This window comes from Carettochelys insculpta, chromosome 9, assembly GCF_033958435.1.
Source record: "Carettochelys insculpta isolate YL-2023 chromosome 9, ASM3395843v1, whole genome shotgun sequence".
Taxonomy (NCBI): domain Eukaryota; kingdom Metazoa; phylum Chordata; order Testudines; family Carettochelyidae; genus Carettochelys; species Carettochelys insculpta.
In genome coordinates, this window is record NC_134145.1 from 11,465,164 (window position 1) to 11,490,858 (window position 25,695).

General features: G+C 42.9%; 1 protein-coding gene across 1 annotated transcript in view; it reads right to left on the reverse strand.

Moving 5' to 3' along the window:
- Positions 1–653: 653 nt before the first annotated feature.
- SLC1A7 (solute carrier family 1 member 7) overlaps positions 654–25,695 on the reverse strand; it is a 78,742-nt gene continuing 53,700 nt past the window's right edge. The window contains exons 6-11 of the mRNA XM_075002352.1: positions 22,162–22,261; positions 20,049–20,282; positions 13,313–13,507; positions 7,645–7,779; positions 4,666–4,765; positions 654–1,070 (exon numbers count right to left, since the gene is read on the reverse strand). Coding sequence (XP_074858453.1) covers positions 834–1,070; positions 4,666–4,765; positions 7,645–7,779; positions 13,313–13,507; positions 20,049–20,282; positions 22,162–22,261 — 1,001 coding nt within the window. The 3' untranslated portion in view covers positions 654–833. The remainder of the gene's footprint in view (positions 1,071–4,665; positions 4,766–7,644; positions 7,780–13,312; positions 13,508–20,048; positions 20,283–22,161; positions 22,262–25,695) is intronic.

The window sequence follows — 25,695 nt, forward strand, 5'->3', positions numbered from 1 at the left end:
GGAACAGTCTATAAATAAATGGAGAGAATAGTGAACACTCTTTAGCATCAGTGCTATGTGTTTGGGCTTGCAAGGTTTTGCCATTGCAGGTACATTGTACTAATTCTACTGCAGAGACAGATTTTAAAAAAATTCTGTGTGTATCTGGCACTTAAAAGGCAAACTGTACTTTGCAAGAATTTAGACATCTTTGTATATTTCCATTTGATGCCTGTCTTTAAAGCGTGTGCAGCAGAATAGCTTTTTTGAATGGATTTTCTTGCAAAGATTAAGTATTTTGCTTTGCTCTCAATTTGTGGCATTATTACTTACATAAATTTGTCTCTTGAGATCACTGCAGTTTTCTTAGTGCTGTTCTAAAACCTAAGCATAAACTCTGTTTGAAGAGGAGCAGAGAAGACAAAATGGATACACTTCAGTATGTTTTGTGAATCAGTTTCTGGCAACAACACATCTATGTAAATACTGTACCATGTTCACAATTAGTGAGATGCAAAAAAAAAAGAAAAGGCTTTTGTCAGAAATAATTTAAAGGGATTAAATTAAAAAAAGCCAAAAAGGAGTGTCAGATGCTATATGGTAATTGAATCAGTTTGCCCAGAGAAAACCAAACCTTTCCCTTGGTTAATTTCCGAGTATTAAAATCATCCCTCTAAAGGAACCCCCTATATCTTTCAAGCCTTGTGTCTTTCCTGATCATGGCTGGTCTCTTAGCTCCAGTATAAGCATGCTGACCACACCACCACATTTTTTTCCATTTAAGACAGAGTCCTCCTTCCAGCTCTGAGGTAGTGATTGGGTCACTGGGTATCAGATACAGTCAGACATAGCAATTACACGTTTGTTTCCAGTTCATTGATTTCAATAGTGCAGTGGTCTTTACTGTTGGATTTCTTTGTGAGGTCCTCAGCTGTGTTTAGTTCCTGTTCCACTTGTATAGGTATATGGTGCTGAAAAGCTTTCACTGTCTCTGGGCCACGAGACTCACTCATGTTCTTCACACAACCATTTCTCTGGTAGGCCATGATTTGATGGATGCTGATGGGTTTAGTTTCACAGATCAATGGCACCTGTGTGGGGAAACAAGAGTCATAGAATCATAGAAGAGTAGGACTGGAAGGGACCTCGAGAGGCCATCGAGTCCAGCCCCCTGCCCTCATGGCAGGACCAAGCACTTTCTAGACCATCCCTGAAAGCCATCTATCTAACCTCTTCTTAAATAGCTCCAGTGATGGAGATTCTGTCACCTCCCTTGGCAATTCATTCCAGTGTTTGATCACCCTGACAGTTAGGAACTTTTTCCTAATGTCCAACCTGAACCTCCCCTGCTGCAATTTAAGTCCATTGCCTCTTGTTCTATCCTCAGAGGCAAGGAAGAACAAGTTCCCTCCCTCTGCCTTATGACACCCTTTTAGATACCTGAAAACTGCTATCATGTCCCCTCTCAATCTTCTCTTTTCCAAACTAAACAAGCCCAATTCTTTCAGCCTTTCTTCATAGGTCATGTTCTCTAGACTTTTGATCATTCTTGTTGCTCTCCTCTGGCCCCTCTCCAATTTCTCCACATCCTTCCTGAACTGCAGTGCCCAGAACCGGACACAATACTCCAGCTGAGGCCTAACCAGCGCAGAGTAGAGTATCTAAGAAGATACTGCATGTTATCACAGTTAAACACAGACAATTAATCTCACCCTAATGATGCAGATAGGCATCTAGTGGGATTGGCAACATGTGCCCAGGCAGTCTGGACACCTGGCCAACCTGTCCTCTATGCTGTTCCAAAGGAAAAGAGGATATTACTGATTGATTTCACAGACAATCAATGGGAGTTAAATGCCTAACCTTCACAGGCACTTTTTCCCAATTCCACTTGTTGCCTGGCTGCATCTTTAGGCGTCTAATTACTTTAGTAAATCTGTCCTTTAGGCCATCCGCAGAACTATTGTCATCACTGGAGCTTCAACCATTTTTCAAGGCAGTATATGTCCTGCTGGTTAGAAATGGGACAAATGAGTTTCTGTTTATGTTCACTGTGGGCCCGACCTTTAAAAGGTATTTAGACTCCTAAATATGCACATAGCTGCCCTGTAGGATTTTCAAAAGCACCACCTGCATCTTTAGGTATCTAAGTATCTTTTAAAATGTGGCTCTCTGTTCCTTCATACAAGGGCAAGAGACAGCTAAGAAACTTAAATGTAAACAAATGCAAGGAAGGGGGAAAAAACTTCTTATGAAACAGATTATCAATTTGCAGTCAATGTGCACTGTCATAGGATCTGATCAAAGCAAATAATTCTGTGAGATCCTCAAAAGAAATGAGTCAGAAAAACAACCAAGATGACAAGATGGGAAAAACAATATCCAAATATTGGCAGAGGAAGGAGGTGAGCTTGCAGCTGAGTCAATCTGCCCTTTGGGTATACATGATTAACTACACTAAATGTGCTGCCAAAACATAAAGACGATTTATGGTATGTTTTAACGTGGTTATTGAGTGCCAAGTAAAGAATAAGTCTCCCTGCAAACAAGTTTACAATCCTTCAGGGGGTTAGGCTATATTTTTGAATGAAACACCATGCTCCAAGATAGAGTTAAGACTCTTCCTGCAAAGGAAAATAACAGTTTTAAATGCAGTAATGAAATGTGCAGTGGCCTGTATTATGCAGAAGGTCAAACTAGATGATCAGTGTTCATTTCTAGCCTTATAATTGATTACATATTTTTCTGTTTGTCTGTATGCTTAAAAAGGCTCCTGGTTTAGCCAAGATTTAAAGGGCTCCTTACTGTGATCAGTGGGAGGGTGCTCACCCTACCTAACAAAACATGAAAATTTGAGTGCTCTAAGCACATCATTTCAAGCAGTGACATTTGGATTCACCAGAAATGCCAGTAAGTAAAATGGGAGAAATAATCAACAATCACTTACCATTCTTATTACTAATATTTAGTTAAGCTCTGCACAAGTTCAATGCTATGAAAGACCTAGAAAAAGATACCGACCTGCCCCATGGAGAGCAAGAGAGAAGCACTCAGTTACAAGGTCTCATGGCTGAGCAGAGGCAGTTTATTGGAGCGCTCCAATTAACAGATGTGACTGGGGACTAACATTTAGGTGGATCAGCAGCAATAGGGCTGGTGGAAGAAACTAGCTTTAGAAGGGGATTTGAATAAACCCTTTGCACCAGGAGTGGGAGTTCCAGGTGTAAGGAGAGGCCATCAAGAGTGGAAGCAGGAAACAAAGGGAGCCGAGTGTAAGAAGTAAGAGGAAAGAAAACCAGAGATTTAAGCACTGGCTTTTGTGAAATGCAGAAGATGCCAGTGGAGGGATTCTGGAGTGGAGTGACATGGTCACAGTACAGCAGAGGGAGGAAGATTATTTTAGCAGTGGGTGTTTTGAGACGAGTTACCATATTTATTGCGATCATAAACACAGTCTTAATTTGCCCTTTCCTGCACACATGCAAAGATTGCCCTCCTGTTTCTGCTCAGAATTTCTCAAGCATGACTTTTTGTGCAAGAGTGGCTTTTTGCATGATCTGATATATTTTGAAAGTCCTGTCCCTAAACTTCCCAAGAATGCAAAATGCTGGGAATTGTGAAATCACCCAAAAGAGAGAGAGAAATTTCATGGATAACATGTCATGGGGGGGGTGGGAAATGATATTTGTAGAACTCTAGTGGCACCCCTGCCCCCATTTAATTCTAGTATATGTATTTCTGAGGGTCCTACATGTGGCACATGGCATCTTACACAATGCACAGCAACCTAAAATATAGTATTCTGAGTTCGCTCATCTTATTCAAACAAGTACTTTGCACTGTGTGGTCATGCTCTTGGGAATTACTTTAAAAAGCTATGACTCTGAGACTACTTCTTGGTCAGGTGATGGAGTGCATGGATGATAGTCCAACTGCTTCCTATGTCTGGAGGTACCAACTTTTCCCACCCCAGACGTGTCTACACTAGCCCCAGACTTCGAAATTGCCACGCAAATGGCCATTTCAAAGTATACTAATGAAGTGCTAAAATACATATTCAGCGCTTCATTAGCATGCGGGCAGCTGCAGCACTTCGAAATTGACGCACCTCGCCGCTGCGCGGCTCATTCTGACGGGGCTCCTTTTTGAAAGGACCCCGCCTACTTCGAAGTCGCCTTATTCCCATGAGCTGATGGGAATAAGGGGACTTCGAAGCAGCCAGGGTCCTTTCAAAAAGGAGCCCAGTCTGGACGAGCCGCACAGCAGCAAGGAGCATCAATTTCGAAGTGCCGCAGCCGCCCGCATGCTAATGAAGCGCTGAATATGCATTTTAGCGCTTCATTAGTAAACTTCGAAATGGCCATTTGCATGGCAACTTTGAAGTTTGGGGCTAGTGTAGACACGGCCCCACAGAGTTTAAAGTATCACCTCTAGTTAAAGGGCAACTATCAATCATTTAAACTCCATAATGTAATTTCTGTATTTTCCTAAGAAGGTAAATTCTTTTCACTAAAGCTACAAATGTTACATACTTTTGAATTTTGATCCATAGGCTATTCTTGTTCTTTCCATTAATAGTAGTATAATTAAGAATAAATAAATATGAGAAGTTGATGTTTCAAATATTTTATAGTGACAAGGAGTTCACTGCTCCAGACTGACTGACTCATTCTGGTATGTTCTTACCTCATCACCATCCTTGGTAAACTCTTTTCTGCAGACATGAGCCATGATTCCAGCAGCTAGGGCATCTCCCAAGACATTGATCATTGTTCTAAATCTGTCTCTGAGAAACAAAACAGTGGTGTTAGGTCACAGGTATTCTGTCTTGGAAATAGTCATACCTGCAACAGGTACAAATTAAGCAAGCACTTTAAATATTTAGACAAATGAACTCAAGTATAAGCATTGCTGTTTTCTCCATAAACTGTGAACTATTTGCATCTATTAATAGTATTGTATTTGAGTATTTAGATATTAAAAATTCAGAATATAGTCTCATTTGAGGACTGATCCTGCAAAATATCAAGTTCCTCAACTCAAGAGAGTGGAGGGCAATCAATATCTGGCAGGCCCTTGATAAATGAAGAATAACAGCAACCAGAATGCTGGATAAGGAGATCACTGTGTGTGGTAGAGTCGGCAATCTGTCTCTTAATGTCTTCCAGAACAATATACCCAAATAACAATGCTCTCCTGGCAATATCAAACTAATGGGAAGCAGTCAGCTTATATCACACTCCTTTCTGAAATCACCTTACCTGCTATTCTTACAAGTAACATTTAAGACTATAACTGAAAGAAATGAGAGAAAATATTTTCAGTTTATTGACTATGCATTTCACATCTTGTGTAAACAGCTTTTATGATTCATATGCTGGTCCCAATTTCAGTCCCAGTTTCTCCCTGTTTAGTCAATTAATCAGTCTGACTCCCCCTGCTTGTACAGGTCTCTCACACAGCAACACTAAGAAAAACATATTTTAAAAAAATGGATTGTAAAATCACAAAAATTGATGGGACTCAGGGTCAAGGGTAGCACCTGAAAACTAGTTTTAATATTTTACTTTCGATTGACTCTATGTCCAGTTAGAGACAGGGTAGATGTGTTAATATCTCTCCCACCTTGTTTCTCTCATCCTGGGATGGATATAGCTACAACTACACTGCATATATTTCAAACTACTAGTACCCTCTTAAATTTGAAATATATTGAAAACTTGATCATATTGGTAACTTAATTTATGAATCTGGATCATAAAACTGAGATTCAGAAACATTTAGATGTTTGGCTTATAAAAGTGAATGAAGGTCCAATATCAACAGCACTCTGATTTCAAAGCATACAGAACACAGTGCTTTTAAATTCTATTGGCTAGACTTTCCATACATTTTAGGCACACTTTTATGCCTGCTTAATTTGCATGCCTATTTGGCAAGTGTACTTGCATGCCTAATTAAATGCACCTGCATGCAGTTATCCAAACTACATATGCAGATAGAGTAACAACACATGAAAATTGCGTGTCTATGGCACTTGAAAATCTGGTCCTAGATGTACCTATCCCCTCTTAGCCTTAACTTACTGCTATTGACTCTGCTTGGATGAAGAGCTTCTCAAAATGCAAACATATAGGTGTCTGCTGGAGATGCTATTACAGTCTTTCGGTTTTTTTCTTATCTTGTGAGCAAGATTTTGAATCTTGGCAAGACATGCTGGATTATTAGCTTTGTGTTGTGCCTAGAGGAAGTTTTGGATTGAAATAAGCTACTCTGGGGTCTGATTAGAGGATACAGTTACATGTAATCATAGATACAAAACTTATACTCAGCAGGAGATTTCAATCCTATCAAATAGTTTAAGCAACCATCATATTCTTCTACCCCCAAATATACTGATGAAAATATCTATAAAGCTAACCACAATATAGACAGCTCAGTTTTCTTTGCACCCATAGGTTTATGTAATTGCCAAGCACTAGTCCAAGAAATGTAAGTATGTCCTTCTCACTCAAGATGACTACAAAGGGAAAAAATGGGGTATAATACCTTCTTTGTTCTTTTCTTATGTTGTTCTAAAACCTGAAGTGTTTTTTTGTTTGCTTTAAATTTCTGTTTGTTTTAAACTAGAAATTCAAGTCTTGTCTAAACTGAAAGGCTCTGATGGGTGAAACAGTGAAATGATGACTTTACAAGTAGTGAATTGTAGCTGAGCCCTTGAGAAAAGAGCTCTTTAGTCAAAGTGTTTAAACAACTTGTATTTGTTGAACTTTAACTATTAAAGAATGGCTCTGTTTTAGATCTGACACCCTTTCCCTTATAAGGTTAGGACTCAAAGTAAACATCCTAAGGCCCAAAAGTTCTCCAGCAAAATCAAGAAAGGCCAGACTTGACATTCCTGGTATTTTTGAAAGTTAAAATCAACTTAAAAAAATATTAACCCTTGAGGCTGTTTAACCCCCATTCACAAATAAAAAAGGCACAAGACCAACTTTTTTTTCTAATACTTCATAAGGTACTTTCAGTGGTGTGCATTTAAATAAAATACAATGAACTTGTAATTTCAGTTTTGTAGCGACTTGTACAATGGCTCTTTACTGGATTCAGAGGAATCATGAAGAAATGTTAAATTGTAGGACTTATTTAGAATAAAAGAAAACCTGCTGTTGTAAAGAGAAACAGGGCATTATATCTACTGGATATAGATGACCTCATCTATACTACAAAATGTTACCATGTTTGAGCAGGGATGTCAACAATTGACTTAACTGAAGAAATGCTGAGCTCTCCAGACCTGGCCTGCTTATTATGAGAGCTGACAAATTAACTGCTCATAATCTAGATACCAAAAACTTGAACAGTTTTGAATAATGAAATTTGAAATCTACTCATGGGCAAATCAAAGAGCGGAAATTAAAAACAAATGGTTTGTTACTAATTCAGTTAGCTCTGGCCAGAGACACTATACTGTTTATGAAGAGTCTCCTTTAGTCTGGGTGCTCTTTCAAGTTCCATCCCTGCTGTCTCTAAGATGTTCCCAGTGGTGATGACAAGCAGCGAAAGTGACAGCTATAAAGCCCTAAGTGTCTGTGGACTGACATGCAGAGTACAGAAAAACAACTTGATTTGCAGATGGAAGGAAGGTTCAGACACTAAGTTACTTACAATGCCCAGTCAACTGCAATAATTAAAGTGATGTCATCTGTAGGCAGCCCAACTGATGTCAAAACAATGACCATAGTCACAAGGCCAGCTTGTGGGATCCCTGCCGCGCCTATGCTGGCAGCTGTTGCTGTAATACTTTAAACAAGAAAAGGAACATTAAGATGTAACAGCTGCATCACATGGCTAGAAATAAGACAAAGTAAAAATATATCTCTGCATGACTATTCCTGGACCTGAATTACTCACATACAAACTACTGCAACAGGAATCAGTGATCTGTGATTAGAAATCATATTAGCAGTACACTGTTACGCTTTCTTCTTGTGTCCCTATAGCCAAGTAGGTGGGCTCCAGCAAGAAGATTCTGCTCTGTGTCTCTAAATCATAGCATAGAACTTCTTACCTAAGAGAAGGGAGGGCAGTTAAGGTGGCTTTAAGCTACTTTTACACTCTCCTGCCCTCAACATCATTTAAACGGTTCCAGAGGCCTGTCTCCAGAATTGCCTCAATGCTGCATATTGTGGACTTGCAGTTGATACACACCGAGTCTCAGTGTAACCCCTATGTTAAGCTTGCAAGGAGGTCCTTGGGATGAACCTAATGGATGCTGTCTGTCTTTGATTCCTGCACCAACAGAGCCCTCCCAGACTGTCGTTTTATGCTGCTCTAGCCCTTCTAGTCACTATAGCTACGTCTACACGTGAAGCCTACATTGAACTAGCTTATTTCGATGTAGCGACATCGAAATAGTCTATTTCGATGAATAACGTCTACATGTCCTCCAGGGCTGGCAACGTCGACGTTCAACATCGACGTTGTGCAGCACTACATCGAAATAGGCACTGTGAGGGAACGTCTACACGCCAAAGTAGCACACATCGAAATAAGGGTGCCAGGCACAGCTGCAGACAGGGTCACAGGGCGGACTCAACAGCAAGCCGCTCCCTTAAAGGGCCCCTCCCAGACACAGTTGCACTAAACAACACAAGATCCACAGAGCCGACAACTGGTTGCAGACCCTGTGCATGCAGCATGGATCCCCAGCTGCCGCAGCAGCAGCCAGAAGCCCTAGGCTAAGGGCTGCTGCACACGATGACCATAGAGCCCTGCAGGGGCTGGAGAGAGAGCGTCTCTCAACCCCTCAGCTGATGGCCACCATGGCAGACCCCGCTATTTCAATGTTGCGGGACGCGGATTGTCTACACGTGCCCTACTTCGACGTTCAACTTTGAAGTAGGGCACTATTCCCATCCCCTCATGGGGTTAGCGGCTTCGACGTCTCACCGCCTAACGTCGATGTTAACATCGAAATAGCGCCCAACACGTGTAGCCATGACGGGTGCTATTTCGAAGTTAGTGCCGCTACTTCGAAGTAGCGTGCACGTGTAGACACGGCTTATATGTGAGCTGCAGCAGGGGTGAGGATCCATTCCTAGGTTCTGGCTTCATCTTTTTGGGTCTGAGTATGAAGCAAGCATGAATGATTTCATCTTCCCCTTCTGTTTCTGTAAAATGGAAACTAGTTACTATCCCTATTTAATTTTCATATTTTTCAGCTGGGCAGCAAATGGGCAGGGGGCCCTGGCAGGCTTAATGCCATCCACTGGAAAAGCACAGATAGTTTTGTGATTAAGCAACTATGCTGGAATTCAAGACATCTGGATTCAACTTGTCTCTGCCACAGACTCCCCTGTATGATCTTGGGCAAGACACTTAGTTTCTATGTTCTACAGTAGCACATTTTTTAAACAGTGATAATAATATTTCCTGTCTCCCACCTTTTGCTACCTTATCTGCTTACTCTGTAAGATCCTCCAAACAAGGACTGCTCATCATTATGCCTTTGTACAGTATTTAGCACAATGGGTGCCCGTCTCCAATCTTGGCTGGGGACTTTGTGTTCTACTGTAATATATACACTGAATGAATGAATGAATTGAAAACATCATTTTTATTTGACTCTGAGTATTGAAGCAACTATCTGACTTCAAATAAGAGATGGGATTGAGTCAAAATGTTTGCTCAAGGTGTACATGGAACAACTCATAGATGTTTTCAAATGGAGGGTACCCTTTTGAGCTCCCCTGTCCCCAGTTCAGTGTGTGTGCGTTGGGGGGTATGTGTCTCAGATCAGGATTCTGATTTTGGACTATCTTTGATATAAATATTAATTTCCATGTGGGCTTAAGCTCCCGACTACATATTTGTTCAGTGTTATACTTAATTAGTGCTGTTTTGGAAAACGGATTCCCTTTTTCAGGAGCATAAGTGATTGGGCATGTTTACGGAAAGTGACTGACAGGAGGAAGAGGTCTAGGCCAGGTATCAGAAAAGAGAAAACATACAGACAATAAACGGGTAACTTACTAAAATCACATCTGCTCTTGTACAGTACCTGCTATCCCATGATTTTGGAATTCTTTGCAAGCATTAGTTAATTAAGCCTCAAGCCATCATTATCCCTACTTTCCAAACTGAGGTACAGAGATGTAACTGAATTATAGATCACAAAGACTAAGGGTATGTCTACACAGCTGGGCAATGTGATACCTAGCTTGGGTAGACATACATGTGCCACTTCTGCAGGAGCTGGTCTGCTAAATACAGTAATGTGGCCTCAGCACTATGGGAGGCAGCTTAAGCTAGTCACCCAAATATGAACCCAGAACTGGATGTAGATTTGCTCTCAGGTGACGAGGTCATTTCCCCTGCCATGACATTGTAGCCATACTGCTATTTTTAGCACACACTACACTCATCCCTCGCTATAGGAGCACAATTGGTTCCCAAATTTCTGCTCGTAGCTGAAAATCATAAGAGCGACACTAAATTCCCATTAAAATACATGTAAAAGTCTCCAATTCGTTCCAAGGGTTTGTAACTTGACATAAACCAGTTGAGTTTAGGTACTTTTCTGATGTATTTGAATAGTTTGGCACCAGAAATAGAATGTAGTGTATGTATGTAGAGCAGGAATTTCCAGCCTATGGGGGTCCCATTAGATTTGTTAAAGGTCGCCAGCTGGGCAGTTCCCAACTGCATGTGGCTGTTAAAGAAGCCATTTGCAGTTTCTTAATACTGCTGCCTCACGCAGATATCTATCAATAGTGATAACTGCTGGAGATAGCAGCTACCTCTGTCACTAGGGATAGCAGTTACCTTATGCCTAGGTGCTGAAACCTTAACACTGGAGTTAATTGCTGGGAGCAGGAGGGCTGGGGGAGCCACCCAGCCTAGCAGCCCTGGTGAAGAGGCTGTGGCAGGAGGAGGGGTGACTAAGGCTGGGGCTGTTGAGGGACGCATTTGGGGTCTAAGACTGGGGGAAGTTTGGGGCTGCTGGGGGGGTATAAAGCTGGGGGCAGTTTGTGACTGCTGTGGGAGTGTCTAAGGCTGGAGGAGGGGTGGGGCTGCTGCATGGGTTCAAGGCTGGAGGCAGTTTGGGACCATGGAGGGTAGTTACAACCTGGCCAAGGGTGAGGACTGTGGAGCGGGCAGGGGGTCTAAGACAGTAAACCCTAGAGTTACCCAGGGGTTGTTCCTGAAACTCTTGCATAACTCAAATTTTCCTGCAAGGGGAGTGGAGCCAGGAACCACCAGGGCTGGTCAGTTTCCTGGCTCCCAGAGTGGCAGGAGCTGGGAACCGGGATCAGGCTGGTTCCAGGCTCTCCATGGCTTGGGGCTGGGAAACTGATCAGCTCATGGCTGCTCAGTTTCAGGTTCCCACCATTGCAGGGGAGAGAAACAGGCTAAGAGACTTCTCCCTCTCCTCCCCCAGCCGAAGGGCTGTCAGACAGCTGTATGTCTGAGGGAAGGGAGGGAGAAGGCTGCAGCTGCGGGTCTCCCTGCCCTCAGCCAGGGACCCCACAGCTGGAGCTGAGCCAGCTGCAGGCTTCCCCACTCCCTGGCCAGGGACACCTCTCATATTAGCGAGGAAAGTTCACTCAGACAGTGAATAAATGTAGGCATTTATGTTCCTCGTATTAGCAAATACTCATAAGTAAAGTACTCATTAGATGAGAGATGAGTGTAGCTTGAGCACAGGTAGTAAATGTATGGCAACCTGAAGTGAGAATGGTCTCTCCTAGCTGGGTAGACATGCTCGTATTCCTACACATGACCATTCTCACGTGTTGTAAAGGGAGAAAAGGCAACAGCTCGTATAGAGCAGATTGATTTCTTTTTCTAGTTTGAGCAAACTTTCACATTAATTCATAAGTTGTAGAAAGGGGCTAATTGAAAAAAATATCTCTCTTGCTGTTGCCATTCAGTTCTTTTACATGCTAGAACTGAAGATGTGCAGGCCCCAACAGTGGAAAAAATGCCCAGATATGACGGTAGATGGTAGGAGGGAGACCTCTTAAGTAATCAGATCTTACTCATTATATGAATGTTTTTCTGCTCATTCACTCCTGGTTGGAAACCTGCAGGTTTTACTCCCTGACACATTCTTTGGCAGTCAGTGAAATTATTCTGGTAATAGTTAACTGATTGGAATGTTTTGTTTATGTTTTTTTTTTTTAGGATCAGTTATACTGTTTTCTGGAAGAAGGTATTTAAAAGATATAGTTTGTGCTCTCTAGCCAGTGAGAAGTTGCTTGTTATTAAAGTTTCTTCTAAAAGCAGCAGCAATGGAAGCCATTTTAAAAACATAGTGGTTTAGAGGAAGACTACAAAGAGTATATATTATTTCTTGTCTCCTGTAGCCTTTCCATCAAGCAGGTCTATTCCACACTCCCTGAATGTTTTATACCTCTCTTCCAGGAGGAAGGTATAATTAAGGGTTCCAGTTTTGCCTTAAGGCTGACAAAACCCCAATGAGAAAAAAATAGGAAAGAGTTCGCTTTTAAATAAATCATACAGACAATAATTGGAGTGAGACTTTGTGCTGCACCTCTCAGAGGCTCAGCACGGAATTTACAGCCCAGGGATTGTAGGAACTATGATAGCTTTAAAACATGTTTGTGTTATTAGCATCCTGGGCTTCTCTGGCGGCTGAAGAGACCCATTCGCTAGTTGCAGCAGCCTCCTTATGGACCATTCTGTCATGCTCCATTCCTGGTGTGCCCTTCCAGCCCTTAGCTATGGCAAGGATGCTCCTGTTTTATTAAGGGCTTGCAATGGATCCTTGGGAGGCAACCATCCTTGACTGCACTTGATAAATCCCTCTCTGGTCTGCTGTGGTACTTTTAGGATGATGGTATGCTGCTCTGGCCCTCTTCGGGTGTAAAGAGCCTGTTGCTGAGAGCATTTGAAGGTTACAATATTGAAAGTCATTAGTGGAAGGAGGGAGCTGGTGCATTCTTAACAAACTCCCCGTCCTATGCACGGAAAAGGCATTCCCACCAGCCCACATATTTGGAGGGGTTCATTTTTGTATGGAATTCACGAGGAAAAAATAAACACTGATAGCAACAGAGTTGTGATCCTAATTGAGCTAGAACTGGCCTAAAAGCGGAAGATGAAAAAGGCAATTTAGTAAATTGAAATGATACATATTTCTATGTTCACCTCTATTTTAATAGTGCTAATAAGATTTCTGTCTGCACAGGTCAGGATCTTAAAGGAAGCTTTGAACTGAACATAGCAGTTGCAGTTCTGTCCTTGATACATAAATGAGAAAACATCGCAGATCTAATGAGTCAAGAGGAAAGGTTGCTAATTGTTATACCTTATAGTAATAATCTGTCCAAAATCCAGCTCGTAATTGTTTACTTGAGCAATAAAAATTGCTGCCACCGCTTCATATAGGGCAGTTCCATCCATGTTGATTGTGGCCCCAACAGGCAGCACAAATCTGGCAATTCTTCGGTCAACATGGTTGTTCTCCAACAAGCACTTGAAAGTTATAGGCAAGGTGGCTGAGCTGCAAAACATCCAAAAAACAAACAATCAAATACACGTTGCAAGCTGTTTTACCCTCAGGGAATAACACTGGAAGCGGCAGACTCTCCTGCATGTAGATCCCATTCAATGCTGTTTCATTCAACACTATTTCCTATCTTCACTTCTGTGTCTGTGAGGGGCCAAGAGACTTGCCACACAAGGTACAGGGTACCACGCTGTGGTTCTGGACAGGGTGGGACCTCGGGCAGGGCTAAATACCGCCCAGGGCTAAATACCGCCCAGCATCCACTGTACTGACCCCCCACATCTCCCAGCCAGCCCTGAAAGTGTCCAAGAGCACACTGTCTGCAGTGATAAATTAAAGGGCCTCGGTGTTGGCCACCACCACTCCTGTGATAGTGGTGCATGCAGCTGGGAGGCTCAGGCCGTTTAGAATTACTGGGGCCCAGGGCAACTGACCCTCTACCCTTCATTGGCAGGCCTGTGCATCTTCTTATGGGTCTGGTCCGATCTGGCTTCAGTGAAGTAACATGAGTTTTGCCATTGGCTTCTCTGACAGCAGGAGCAGGTCAATTGTGTTTTCTGAGCACAAAGTACTGCAGCATGATATGCAAATTCTGCTGTGCATCATTACAGAAGAGAATATCATTTAGTTCTCGCTCTATGAAGTTTTGAATCAATACTGGAGGTTTTTCTAAAAGGAATGCTCTAGTTTGAACAGCAATTCAGAAAGTTCTATGGTGTGTGGTATGCAGGAGGTCTGACTAGACTGTCACAGTGGTCTCTACTGGTCTTATAATCTCTGAAAGGTAGAAAGCAAGGGCTGGCGATGCTGCTAAAGCCCTACTGTGTTTCATCACCAAAGGGCCAAGAAAGGAAAGTGTCTCATGCAGTTCAGTTGTAGTACCTCTGGAAAATTATGGGCACCAGTGATAGGTTTGGAAGCAAGTTCCCTTAGTCTTCCATCAACAGAAAGCTGATGTCACTGACAAATTTTGAAGCTGGGTAAGATGTGAAGCAAAGAAAGGCAAGAATCTTCTCAAGGCTCCAACTGGGGGAGAGGACGTGTCTCAGACCCATCTCATCACCTTTCAAGTATGCAGTAAATTGTGCAGTTGGTTAAAATGCAAGTTAGCTCGATTGTACCAGGTGACTGTCTTCACTGTAAATACCAATAGCTCAATTTAGGGAGCGCTCATATTGATGAGAGAATATTGTTGGAACCGGGTGGGTATAGCATCAAGTTTGAATTTAGTAGCTTGAATGAAGGCTAGTGTGGAAGCACCAGGTCTTTGAATTGAATTCATTAGCCTCCAGTGGCTGACTGGCGCTGTTGCACCTGACTTCTGGCTGCCCACTACTCACAGGAGCCAAGAAACTGATCAGCGCAGCAGTCCTGGTCAGTTTCCCGGCTCCTGCAAGTGGCAGGGAGACGAGAAACTGCAGGCACTGCTTTACGTGGCTCCCAGCTGCCCGCCATTTGTGGGAGCCAGGAAACTGACCAGCATGGCACCTGGCTCCTGGCTCCCCCGAGCCAGGCACAGCAGCACTGGTCAGCTTCCCAGCTCACCCAAGCTGTGGGGACTCAGGAACGAGGCAGCAGGATGAACACTGCCAGCAGTGGGGGTGCAGCAGGGTCTGGGGGGAGTTCACAGAATGTGGGGCTGAGGGAACAGAGGGATAAGTTCCCACAATGCACTGCTGCAACAGTCGATGTTTGGCTACTGTAGTGTGGCAGCACTAACTCGATTTTGTGTGGGCTTTGTGGGAAGTGATGCTACTCAAATTCAAATTTATAAAATCCAGCATTATAAAATACATTTGATTTTATTAAATTCAATCTGGTAGTGTAGGCGAGGCCTTAGTCTCCATCCCAGTGAGTTTATTATTTTCTCTAAGTGTTTGTACAGTGTGGCCTTGATCTTTGAGTGGAACTTCTAAGTGCTGCTATAATAACTAATTGGCCCTTAACATAAACAGGGAAATCTCCCAAGAGCGGGTTATCTCTCTTTTAGCGTGTGGTATGTCTTTCTCTAATTATGAACTGTAACTGAAGAAATCTTTCCACAGATGGTAGCTGGCTTTAATACAAGAACATAAAGAACATAAGAATGGACATACTGGGTCAGACCATAGGTCCATCAAGCTCAGTATCCTGTCTTCCGACAGTGGCCAATGCCAGGTGCCCCACAGGGAATGAACAGAACAGGTAACCGTCAAGTGATCGATTCCCTGTCGCCCATTTCCAGCCCCCTGCAAACAAAGGCTAGGGACACCGTCCATGCCCTCCTGGCTCATAGCCATTAATGGACCTACCCCCATGAATTTACGTAGTTCTTTTTTAAACTCTGCTATAGTCTTGGTCTTCACAACATTCTTCGGCAAGGAGTTCCACAGGTTAACTGTGCATTTTGTGAAAATATATTTCCTATTGCTTGTTTTAAACCTGCTGCCTATTAATTTCATTTGGTGACCCCTAGTTCTTGTGTTGTGAGAAGGAGTAAATAACAATCCCTTATTTATTTTCTCCACACCAGTCATGATTTTATAGATCTCTATCATATCCCCCCTCTTAATTGTATTTTTTCCAAGCTAAAAAGTCCCAGTCTTATTAATCTCTCCTCATATGGCAGACGTTCCATACCCTTAATCATTTTTGTTGCCCTTTTCTGAATCTTTTCCAATTCCAAAATATATTTTTTGAGATGGGGTGACCACATCTGCACACAGTATTACAGATGTGCACATACCATGGATTTATATAAAGATATGACATTTTTTGTCTTATTATCTTTTCCTTTCTTAATGATTCCTAACATTTGGTTAGCTTTTTTGACTGCTGCTGCACACTGAGTTGATGTCTTCAGAGAGCTATCCACAATGACACCAAGATCTTTCTTGAGTGGTAACGGCCAAGTGAAACCCTGCTTTTCAGTGGTCTGTCAATCATTAGATGTAGGCATTCACTGATGCAGAAACATATGCAAGAGGGACATTAGTAGGCCAACCCTTTGGTCTGCACTAAAATGCTCCAATAATTCAATGTCTGTATTATTAATATTAAGATATTGCCTTTGTGGCAGCTATTACTTAATCAGATGCAGATGTGATGATGGTCAGCAGAAACAGCTTTAGTGTCCAAAACTAATTATTTGTGCATGTGCTTTTGGCCACAGTTCAGTTATGGGCCGTATCTATTCTTCTCACTGTAACCAAGGTTAAAAGTTCAACTATTTCATCACAAGATGCTACCATTTAAGAGAAAAAAAACCCAAATAACAAATTGTTTTTTTTTAAAAGTGAAGCCTATGTTGTGTGTGCAAAAAATGGGTCTGTTGATGCAAAAGGATAATTGCATATGCAGCATACAAAGCTATGCACTGGATCATTTAACAATGTGCACAATTTTCTGCTTGTGTCTACACTGGCATTACAGACTATTAAGGAAGGCTGCATAAACACAAAACAATTAGCCAGCTGGATCTGCAGTTTGGTCAACACAAATCAGGCCTAACTTTTTGTTGTATATCTATGTCTTATGATTTTGTTACATTTAAGAAAAGAAACTTTGGAAAACTTATGATACCATGACCAACCTGAACCCTTGGAGTAGGTCTACAAAGCAAAGTTATTTTGAAATAACAGCTCTTCCGGAATAGCTTATACAAAATAAGGCTGCTGTGTAGAACACACCCCTGGGCTGTGCCTACACTACAGTGATCTTTCGAAAGAAGATCTTCTGGAGGGTCTCTTTCAGAAGATCTTGTTTTGAAAGAGCAGGTCCACACACAAAAACGCAGATCAAAAAGAGCAATCTGCTCTTTCAGAAGAGACTCCACGCAGCCCCCACTCTTCTGAAAGAATGGGCCAGGGATCGAAAAATCTGGGGCCATGATGACAGCTCTTTCGAAAGAAGGGCCCACAGAGCATCTACACATGCTTTTTTTCCAGAAGAATCTTTCAGGAGAAGGCATTCTTCCTCACTTGGGAGAGGAAGAGGGCCTCCAAAAGAAGTGCTGTCTCCTAATTCCTTTTGAAAGAATGAATTTTGTGTGTAGATACTCCATGGGGTCTTTTGAAAGAGGCCCAGATAGTCTGAAAGATCTCGCTAGTGTAGGTGTGGCCTTGGAGACTATACTACAGCGAAAGTAGCTCATACTTGCAGAAAGATGTGATGGTTTGAGAGATATAGGCAGACAGATGATGAGAGAAACCAAAGGTAATACACATTGGAAGAAATAATGACACGCTTCAATCAAAAGGAGAAATACATTTTTAGAAAGTAATATTGCAGAAAAGATCAGGGGAGTAATACCTTGGATATGAACTCACAAATGTTAAGGAAGATAATCTATTGTATGACAAAGGAAGTAACTATGCTATTATATAAGGCTCCAGTAAAACCACATTTAGTAACTGTGGAATTCTAACTTGAGGGGACGTGCCATTATCTGTCTATGCGACAAACTAAAAGAGAAACACTTTTTTTTTTCCCCTAGAGCTCAGAAACCTATAACAATGAAAGGCACCAGGTCCTAAAGAGAGAAATTCAGGTTGAATTGGTAAGAAAATATGCATAGAGTAAGAGAAGTTAAGTAATGGAATAAATGGACTAGTGATATTGTTGAGCCAGCAGCAATAGAGATTTTTCAGAACCATGACTGAGGAAGCCCTTAGGCTATGGCAATATTGCCCCTCCCTTTCGGAAGGGGCATGCAAATGCTGCTGATGGGAAATGCAAATGAGATGCAGATTTAAATATGTCATGCCTCATTTGCATGCTTGTGCAGGATCTCGATTCCTGAAGAGCTGATTCTGAGAGCGAAAATAGCCATATAGATGGGGTTCAGTCGAAAGGAAACCCTGCTTTTGAAAGCACCTTTCTTGAAAAAACTTAGGAAGAATGGTGCTTTCAAAAATGGGTTTTTCTTTTGAATGAACACCGTTTACGTGACTGTTTTGGCTTTCGAAATCAGCTCTTCTGGAATCAAGATCTCACGTGAGTATGCAAAAGAGGCATGATATATTTAAATTTGCATCTCATTTGCATTTCCAATATCTTATGCCTCATTTGCATACTCACATGGGTTCTTGAGTCTAGACCAGCTGATTTCGAAAGCCAAAACAGTCATGTAAACGGTGTTCATTCAAAAGGAAAATCCACTGTTGAAAGCACCCTTCTTCCTAGCTTTTTTCAAGAAGAGTGCTTTCGAAAGCGGGGTTTCCTTTCGAATGAACCCTGTCTATATAGCTATTTTTGCTCTCAAAATCACCTCTTCCGGAATCAAGATCCTGCACAAGCATGCAAATGAGGAATGAGATATTTAAATCTGCACCTCATTTGCATTTCTGATTGTTTGTATTTGCATGCCCCTTCTGAAAGGGTGGGGCAGCGTAGCCACAGCCTGAGTGGGCTCAGGGGAAAGGGTTGAGAGGGTGCCTGAAAGGTCTTTTTCAACATTAACATCTCTGACTGTAAGATCATTATTATCTCTAAATGTGAGGAATGCGAATGCATCTCAAGCTACGAACTTTTCTTTGTAGTTCTATTTTAAAAATAGCCTTAAACTTTCAAACTTCTTCAGCGTTTGTAAAGCCACCCAAAACACAATTTGCTCCTGCTTTCACTTTGTAAAATATACTGTAATATATTTCAATTACGAGCAACTTATACAATTTAATAAGCATCCTGTAAAATAGAATTTATAATAGAAATGCTGACAGTGCCTTAATTTTTAAAGCTTTAGTTGGAAACTTTAGGATTTCATGAATATATGGATATGGTATAGGCGAGGCAGACCAGGAGACAATCAAAGTACCTCAGTTCTGTTCTCAGCTCTGAAATAAACTCTCCACGTGGCTTTGGGCAGGTCACTTAACCTCTCTGTACCTCTGTTTACCCACTGGTAAAATGGGGATAATAAAGTTTGTAATATTGGCCATAATTAATACATTGGATCAGAGATTCTGGAAGCCCTAAGGGTCTGCTGAATGAAACTGACATGATTCTTGACCACTTCATAGCTATCACCCATCAAATACAATACATTCTTTCATAGCCGACAGCCCCAGAACCAGGAGGTTGCTGGATATTCAAATATTCTGGATAATAGAGAGATATACCTAGTAATGCATAACACTAAAGAAAAACAAGATTAGATATTAAGAAACAAACAAAAATGTATGCAGAGTAATTCATTTACTTACAGTAGTATTGTACACTGCAAACTTGTACTGTATTTGCTGTATTTATTTATATGTACTTTCACTATATCGTACTTATGGAAAACGTAACTAAAATTTACTTATGGTTAAAATGCCAGTAATTTGAGAGTTCCAGGTGATAGAATGCCGGATATCAAAGAGTTTATTGTAGCAGCATTTTCACTTGGCAGCTCTTGCGATCTTGGGAAATATACATAGGTTTTTTTTGGTCTGGTTCAGAACTGGAATGAAATCAAATTTTGAAATAGTCACATTTCCTGCAAACCTGAACATCCAGGTTTCAGCCAGCTCTAATTAGTGCCTCATAGGTATTTCATAATATCACTGCTTAATACCTGGAAGATGTGGCCAGAGCAATTAGCAAGGCTTGAAGAATACCTCTGATGAAAACAATGGGATTCTTTTTGGTGATAAAGAAGTACATCATTGGCAGAATGAACAGTCCATGAACTACCAGACCACAAACCACAGTAATCGCATAAAAGCCCAGCTTCTTCCCAATAGCTGTGGGATCATCCATTTCCAAGATCTTGCCAGCAATAAGAAACACTATTCCAAAGGGGAAATACCTAAATGAAAAGAGAGATTTATCACTGAGACAGATCACTTCCATCAAATAATTTAGTGAGATGTCAGGTTCCTGCACTTTTATTTCAATACAGACTTAGGAACTGACTGTGCAGTATTTAAAAAGCACAGAGGGTGTTCAGAATTTCATAGGTGCACCTTGCAGGATTAGACTTATTCCTTTTCCATTCACAAGTTCTGGGAAAATGCTTTTATATCATCTTGCCCAGCTCTCCTGCCAGGGAGCAGAGCCAGGGGACAGGGGCTTCCTCTGCCCACCCAGCACAAGCCCCCATGCCTTGGCTTCACTCCTCAGCAGGAATGCTGGATGGGCAGAGATGGCTGGGGTGAAGGCCCATTTGGCCAGAGCCGCTTGGCCTGGGTCCCATTGGCTATGGGAGATTCAAGAGCCAAACTGTAAATCTAAGAGTATGTCTACACTTCAGTTAAACACCTGCAGCTGTCCCATGCCAGCTGACTCAGAAATTGGACTAAGGGATTGTTTAATTGCTGTATAGACATTCAAGCTTCGCCTGAACCCTGACTCTAGAGCCCTGTGAGGTGGGAGCGTCACAGAGCTCAGGCTGCAGCCTGAATGTCTGTACCACAATTAAACAGCCACTTATGCTGAAACACGCATGCCCAAATCAGCTGGCATGGACCAGCTGCAGGTTTCTAATTGCAGTGCAGACATACCCAAAGATTTATTTATCGTGCTAAAGGCTATGATTAGTCAGATGCATTTTTATGGCTTTTCAAGGAATGTCCAGTAGGAAAAGGTCCCTTCCTTCTCCACGCACGTTAGAATGTTTTTATTAATCAGTGGAAGGATCTGAAAAGTTCTAGTCCTGCAACTTTTTACAATTTTGCATATTATTCAGGCTTTTCTGAGTAATGGCTATTTCTAGTAACCTAATTTTAGGTCTGTTTATTTACTACCAGCTAGGTCTATGGTATAAACTACATAAAACAGTGTCAGATCCATATGCCTGTCTGAGCTGTGCTTGGCATGGGATCTGGGACTGGGAATGAAGCTGGGCCATACTCCTGTTGGTAAGGATTCATGTTCTTTCATGTACTAGACAGCCTGTAACTCCACAGGTACAGCTGTGAAATTCACATTGGCCATCTAAAGGCAAATGATCGTCCAGTCACTACAATCTCTGGTCAAAAAGCTTACAAGACAGGGAGAAGTGCAGATGGGACATCCACACAACTATTATGTTGATATAACTATGCCTGTTGGGGAACTGCACTGGTCCAGAATAGGAACAATTTTGTAATAACTGAGTAATTTCAATAGTAGACAGACATGAGTGCAGATGTGCGCTCTTCTACAAATAGATCAATCCTACTTTTGTTAGCTCAGGTCTAAGCCATCTTTTCAGTCTCTTAATCAAGGGTCATACTAGCCCCCAATCTAACTTATGGCCTTTCTATGGTATGTGGACTAGAGTGATAGCTTAGGCCCTACCCTGCCGGATGGGGATTGCCAGAGGAACATGCATTGGGATTCTGTCCCTTCATATACGTGCCCACCCCACTGGCCATGTTGTCTACATATGAAGTAGGTATCACAGACCTAAGTATGTTGCTTTCTGACACTTGGGAATTCCCCTTTCTGAGGTATCTGTGTGAGGCAGCAATCTGTGCTCTGTATGCCACTGGAGTCGTGCAAAAGGAACAGAGCCAGGGACCAGCAGCTGGCCTGGAATGTTTGTATAACATCCTTAGAGTACTAACACCATAAAAAGTTGAGGTTGTTGTCCCTCATGAATTTGCCTGGAAACAAAATTACATCACCTCAGAACATTTTTTAGTATTGAAATATGTGTCTACTTTTAAAAAGTGATATTTTTTCTTGATAAAACAGCTACTTACCACACAGCAACTGCCACTATCTTCATGACAGATTCATTTAAACACTGGCAAAAACTGACCAAAGGAACTCCACTGTTACCCATTCTGCCCAACATTATACCTGCAATCAAACATATGGTTTTAATTCTCATTTACTCTTTCAAATCCCCAGCACACATGCTCTTTACCTCAATTCAAAGTGTGCTAAGTGTGGGTAGTTAGCTAGGTTAGAAAATTGATGCAAATCTTGGTATTGTAGAAACACACATATGTAAATCACACAAACACATACAGGGGATGGGGGACAGCACTGTATTCTTCAGTTCCACAAATACCGACCTTTTCCACTTAAGCTAAAGTTCTTTGAGTTCTCATGAGTAAATCTCTCACAGCTTCTATGACCAGCCACAAGAGGTTAACAACACAGAGAGAGAAAGAGGGGGAGAGAGAGAATATTTTACGGTAGGATGTAGCCATTTTCTTTTAGCTCACCAGTTCATACCCAGCCCAAACTGTCAGTGACCAAAAGCTATTATCTGGCAGCTGTGAAATTAATCTGGTCTCAGTCCAGTTTCTAGTGGATAAGCATCTATAAGATAAATGCCACCTTTGCACTTGGTCCTTTTTGCCAACCTGGTTTAGCAGTCTTGGCAGAAATAGGCAAATGCACATGAATATAAGGAAGGGCCAAACCACTGCACAAGACCAGTCATCAAAGAAAACAAACATATTCGTATGTAATTAACAGTCATGCAAGGAGGGAATCTAGTTCCAGAATAGTTATGTAACCATATATTTTCTGCATGGTGTTAAGTTTTAAAAATGCATGGCTAATTATAAACATATCACTCATGTTCCCATTTAACTAATTTGCTACAGTGATCCCTTGTGAGAATTGTAATGAATCTTGTTAAACAAACAGGGAAGCACTTCAGAAACAAACTGCCTGCTTAATCAGTGTGTGATTGAAGAGGATTTTACAGGAAAGCACTGGATGGACAGAGTGTTTGCTTTGACTGAGGGCCCATGCTCTGTCACTTGGGGCATGCATCTGTGTTTGCAGGCCCCGTCCCCGATCATAATAGTGCCAAGGCAACCCCCCTGTTCCCCCTCCCCCCGATGCAGGGGAGTGAACCACTTCAATGTCAGACCCAGCAATTTCACAATAACACCTCAGGCAGGATGTCAGTTTATATGTCTATTAATATTCACCTAGCTGTAAATTTTTGGTCACAAAACCACATTATATTTTATTAACAATGTTGCTCATTTAAACTAACAGAATGTTAATGACAAGTTTTGGTATGTTAAGCCAGGCTGGCCTTATTAAGCCATGGCAGTCTTACAGGGGTCTTAGTTTTCTAATTTAGTAGTATGCTGAATTGGGGAAATGGAGTCCCTTTTACTTTACAGGAATAACTGTGTTTTGTTTACAAGGCCATTGCACATCTGAGTCTATGGCAATTGCTGGTAACAGGAGGGGAGCAGGCAAGGCTGGAACCTGCTAAATGACAACTCAGTGGTCTCTTAAAGGAGTGTTTTTCCAGCCAGGGGTATGTGTAGAACAGTGGTGTCCAATAGTAATTCAAGGGTCGCCACACTTGTGGTTGTCATCCTTCCATGTTTGCCACTGCCCCCACCCACTCAAACAAATGTCCTCCCCCTCCCCCAGAGCCAGGCACCCCCAGCCTCCCCCGCTCTAACTGAATGCCCTCCCCCTCCCCCAGAGTCGGGCAACTCCAGCCTATCCACCCCACTTTCTAAGTGTATATTCCGATGACTTGCTGGAGCCACCCCTGGAACCAGGGCTGCTGGCACCCCCAGAGGTGCAGGAGCCATGCTGCTTTGGGCCGGGACAGTGCCAGGCTGCAGCCGCGTAGGCCACTGGGACTGCATCAGGCTGCAGGAGCTGCGCTGGGGCAAGAGATGTAGGAGGAGCTGCTCCCGCTGCTTCTGCCACCACAGGCTTGTCCCACTGAGTCCTGGGGTGCATGCATGGAGCGGGGGGCGGGTGCGCCGCATGTGCATGCTGCAGTGTCCTGTTGGCCCCGTGTGGCCAGTGACGAGTGTATGGGACACCGCAGGTGTGGAGAGAAAGGAAGACTAGCAGTGTTGGGGTAACACACCTGAGTAGTGCGGGTTCTGTCCAAGAGGGGGACGTGGCACTTGTAATCCACTATTCTGTCTCTGACTGTGGTTGGAACCAGAAGGTTCAGAGGAAGGTGAAGAAACCTTGCAATAGACAGTAACAGGATAATTGTGCATAGGGAGGTTGCTTCCTAACTCCCTTTAGTTAGAGGTTGATTTATGCCTTGAAACACAAGGATTTATATCCCTTCCTAGACCCTGGATTCTATTATAGGCAGTCCCCAATTTACGAACACATCAACTTATGACCATTTGTACTTACACCTAACCTCCAGTTCACGCCCCCTGTGCACCCCAGCTCACCTACCCAGCAGGGCGGGGGAAGCTCCAGCCACATGCCTGGGGCGCCCCTCCAACTCCCACGGACTGGGCTCCAACCCCCATGCCCCAACCCCCAACTCCTGCGGATCCAGACCCAACCTCCGGAACCCCCGTGTGGCCCCTGATCACCTCCACCCCTTGCGGCTGGCTCCAACCTGCTCCCCACTCAAGCACCCTGCCATGCTGCACCCCTGTTCAACCCCTCCCCTGCCTGGCTCAAACCTCCTATGGACCCAGCTCACCCCGAACCCCGCGCTTGGGGCTCCCAGCTGTCAGCCACTGCAGGTGCATGAGGCTCTACCCCTCCACCAGCTAATCCCCCCACCCAGGTTCACCCCGTTCAACCCCCCCCAATCCCCCATGGCCCCAGCTCACACTCCCTGACATGCAGGGCTCCAGCTTCAACCTGTGCCCGGGGCTCCCAACCCCCAATGCCCAGGGCTCCAGCTCCAACCCCGCTACCCACCACCCCCACAGCTCCAGCACCAACTCGTGGCTGGGCCCAGCGCCCTGCAAGTCCCAGCTCAACTGCACCCTCCAGCCACCCCTACCACCCTAACCCTCCCCAGGCTTAATGCCTCTGTCCCTTCCCAGGACCCCAAGCAAGCCCTCCCCAACTTATGCAAAATTCAAGGTACACGAGGGTTGCCTGGTGCGCAAACCCTCACATACCTTGAGGGATTATAGTATCAGGGTATTTCCGACTTATGACCAAATCAAGTTACGACCAGGTGTTCGGAATGTAACGTGTTCGTAAGTCGGGGACTATCTGTAGTAGAAATGTGACTCTGTATGTATGTGTTAGCAGTACAAAAATCTATTCTTAGTCATGCTAAGTGCTTGCCTAATTGATAGCTTGGGCCATTAAGTTCCATGGGAATATTATCCATTGTGTGAAAAATATTTCCTTTCCTTAGTTTTAAATTTGCAGTCTTTTGCTTTCACTGAATGTCCCATGGCACAGTTTTATTGGTACCATAGTGCAAGGCTAATATTTGCGTCCTATCTGAGAGGCTTGTCACAATGGACTTTGAGATCTCTTATCTATTTAGAAAGTTAAGTTTTATCAGCCTGAAGCATTTAATA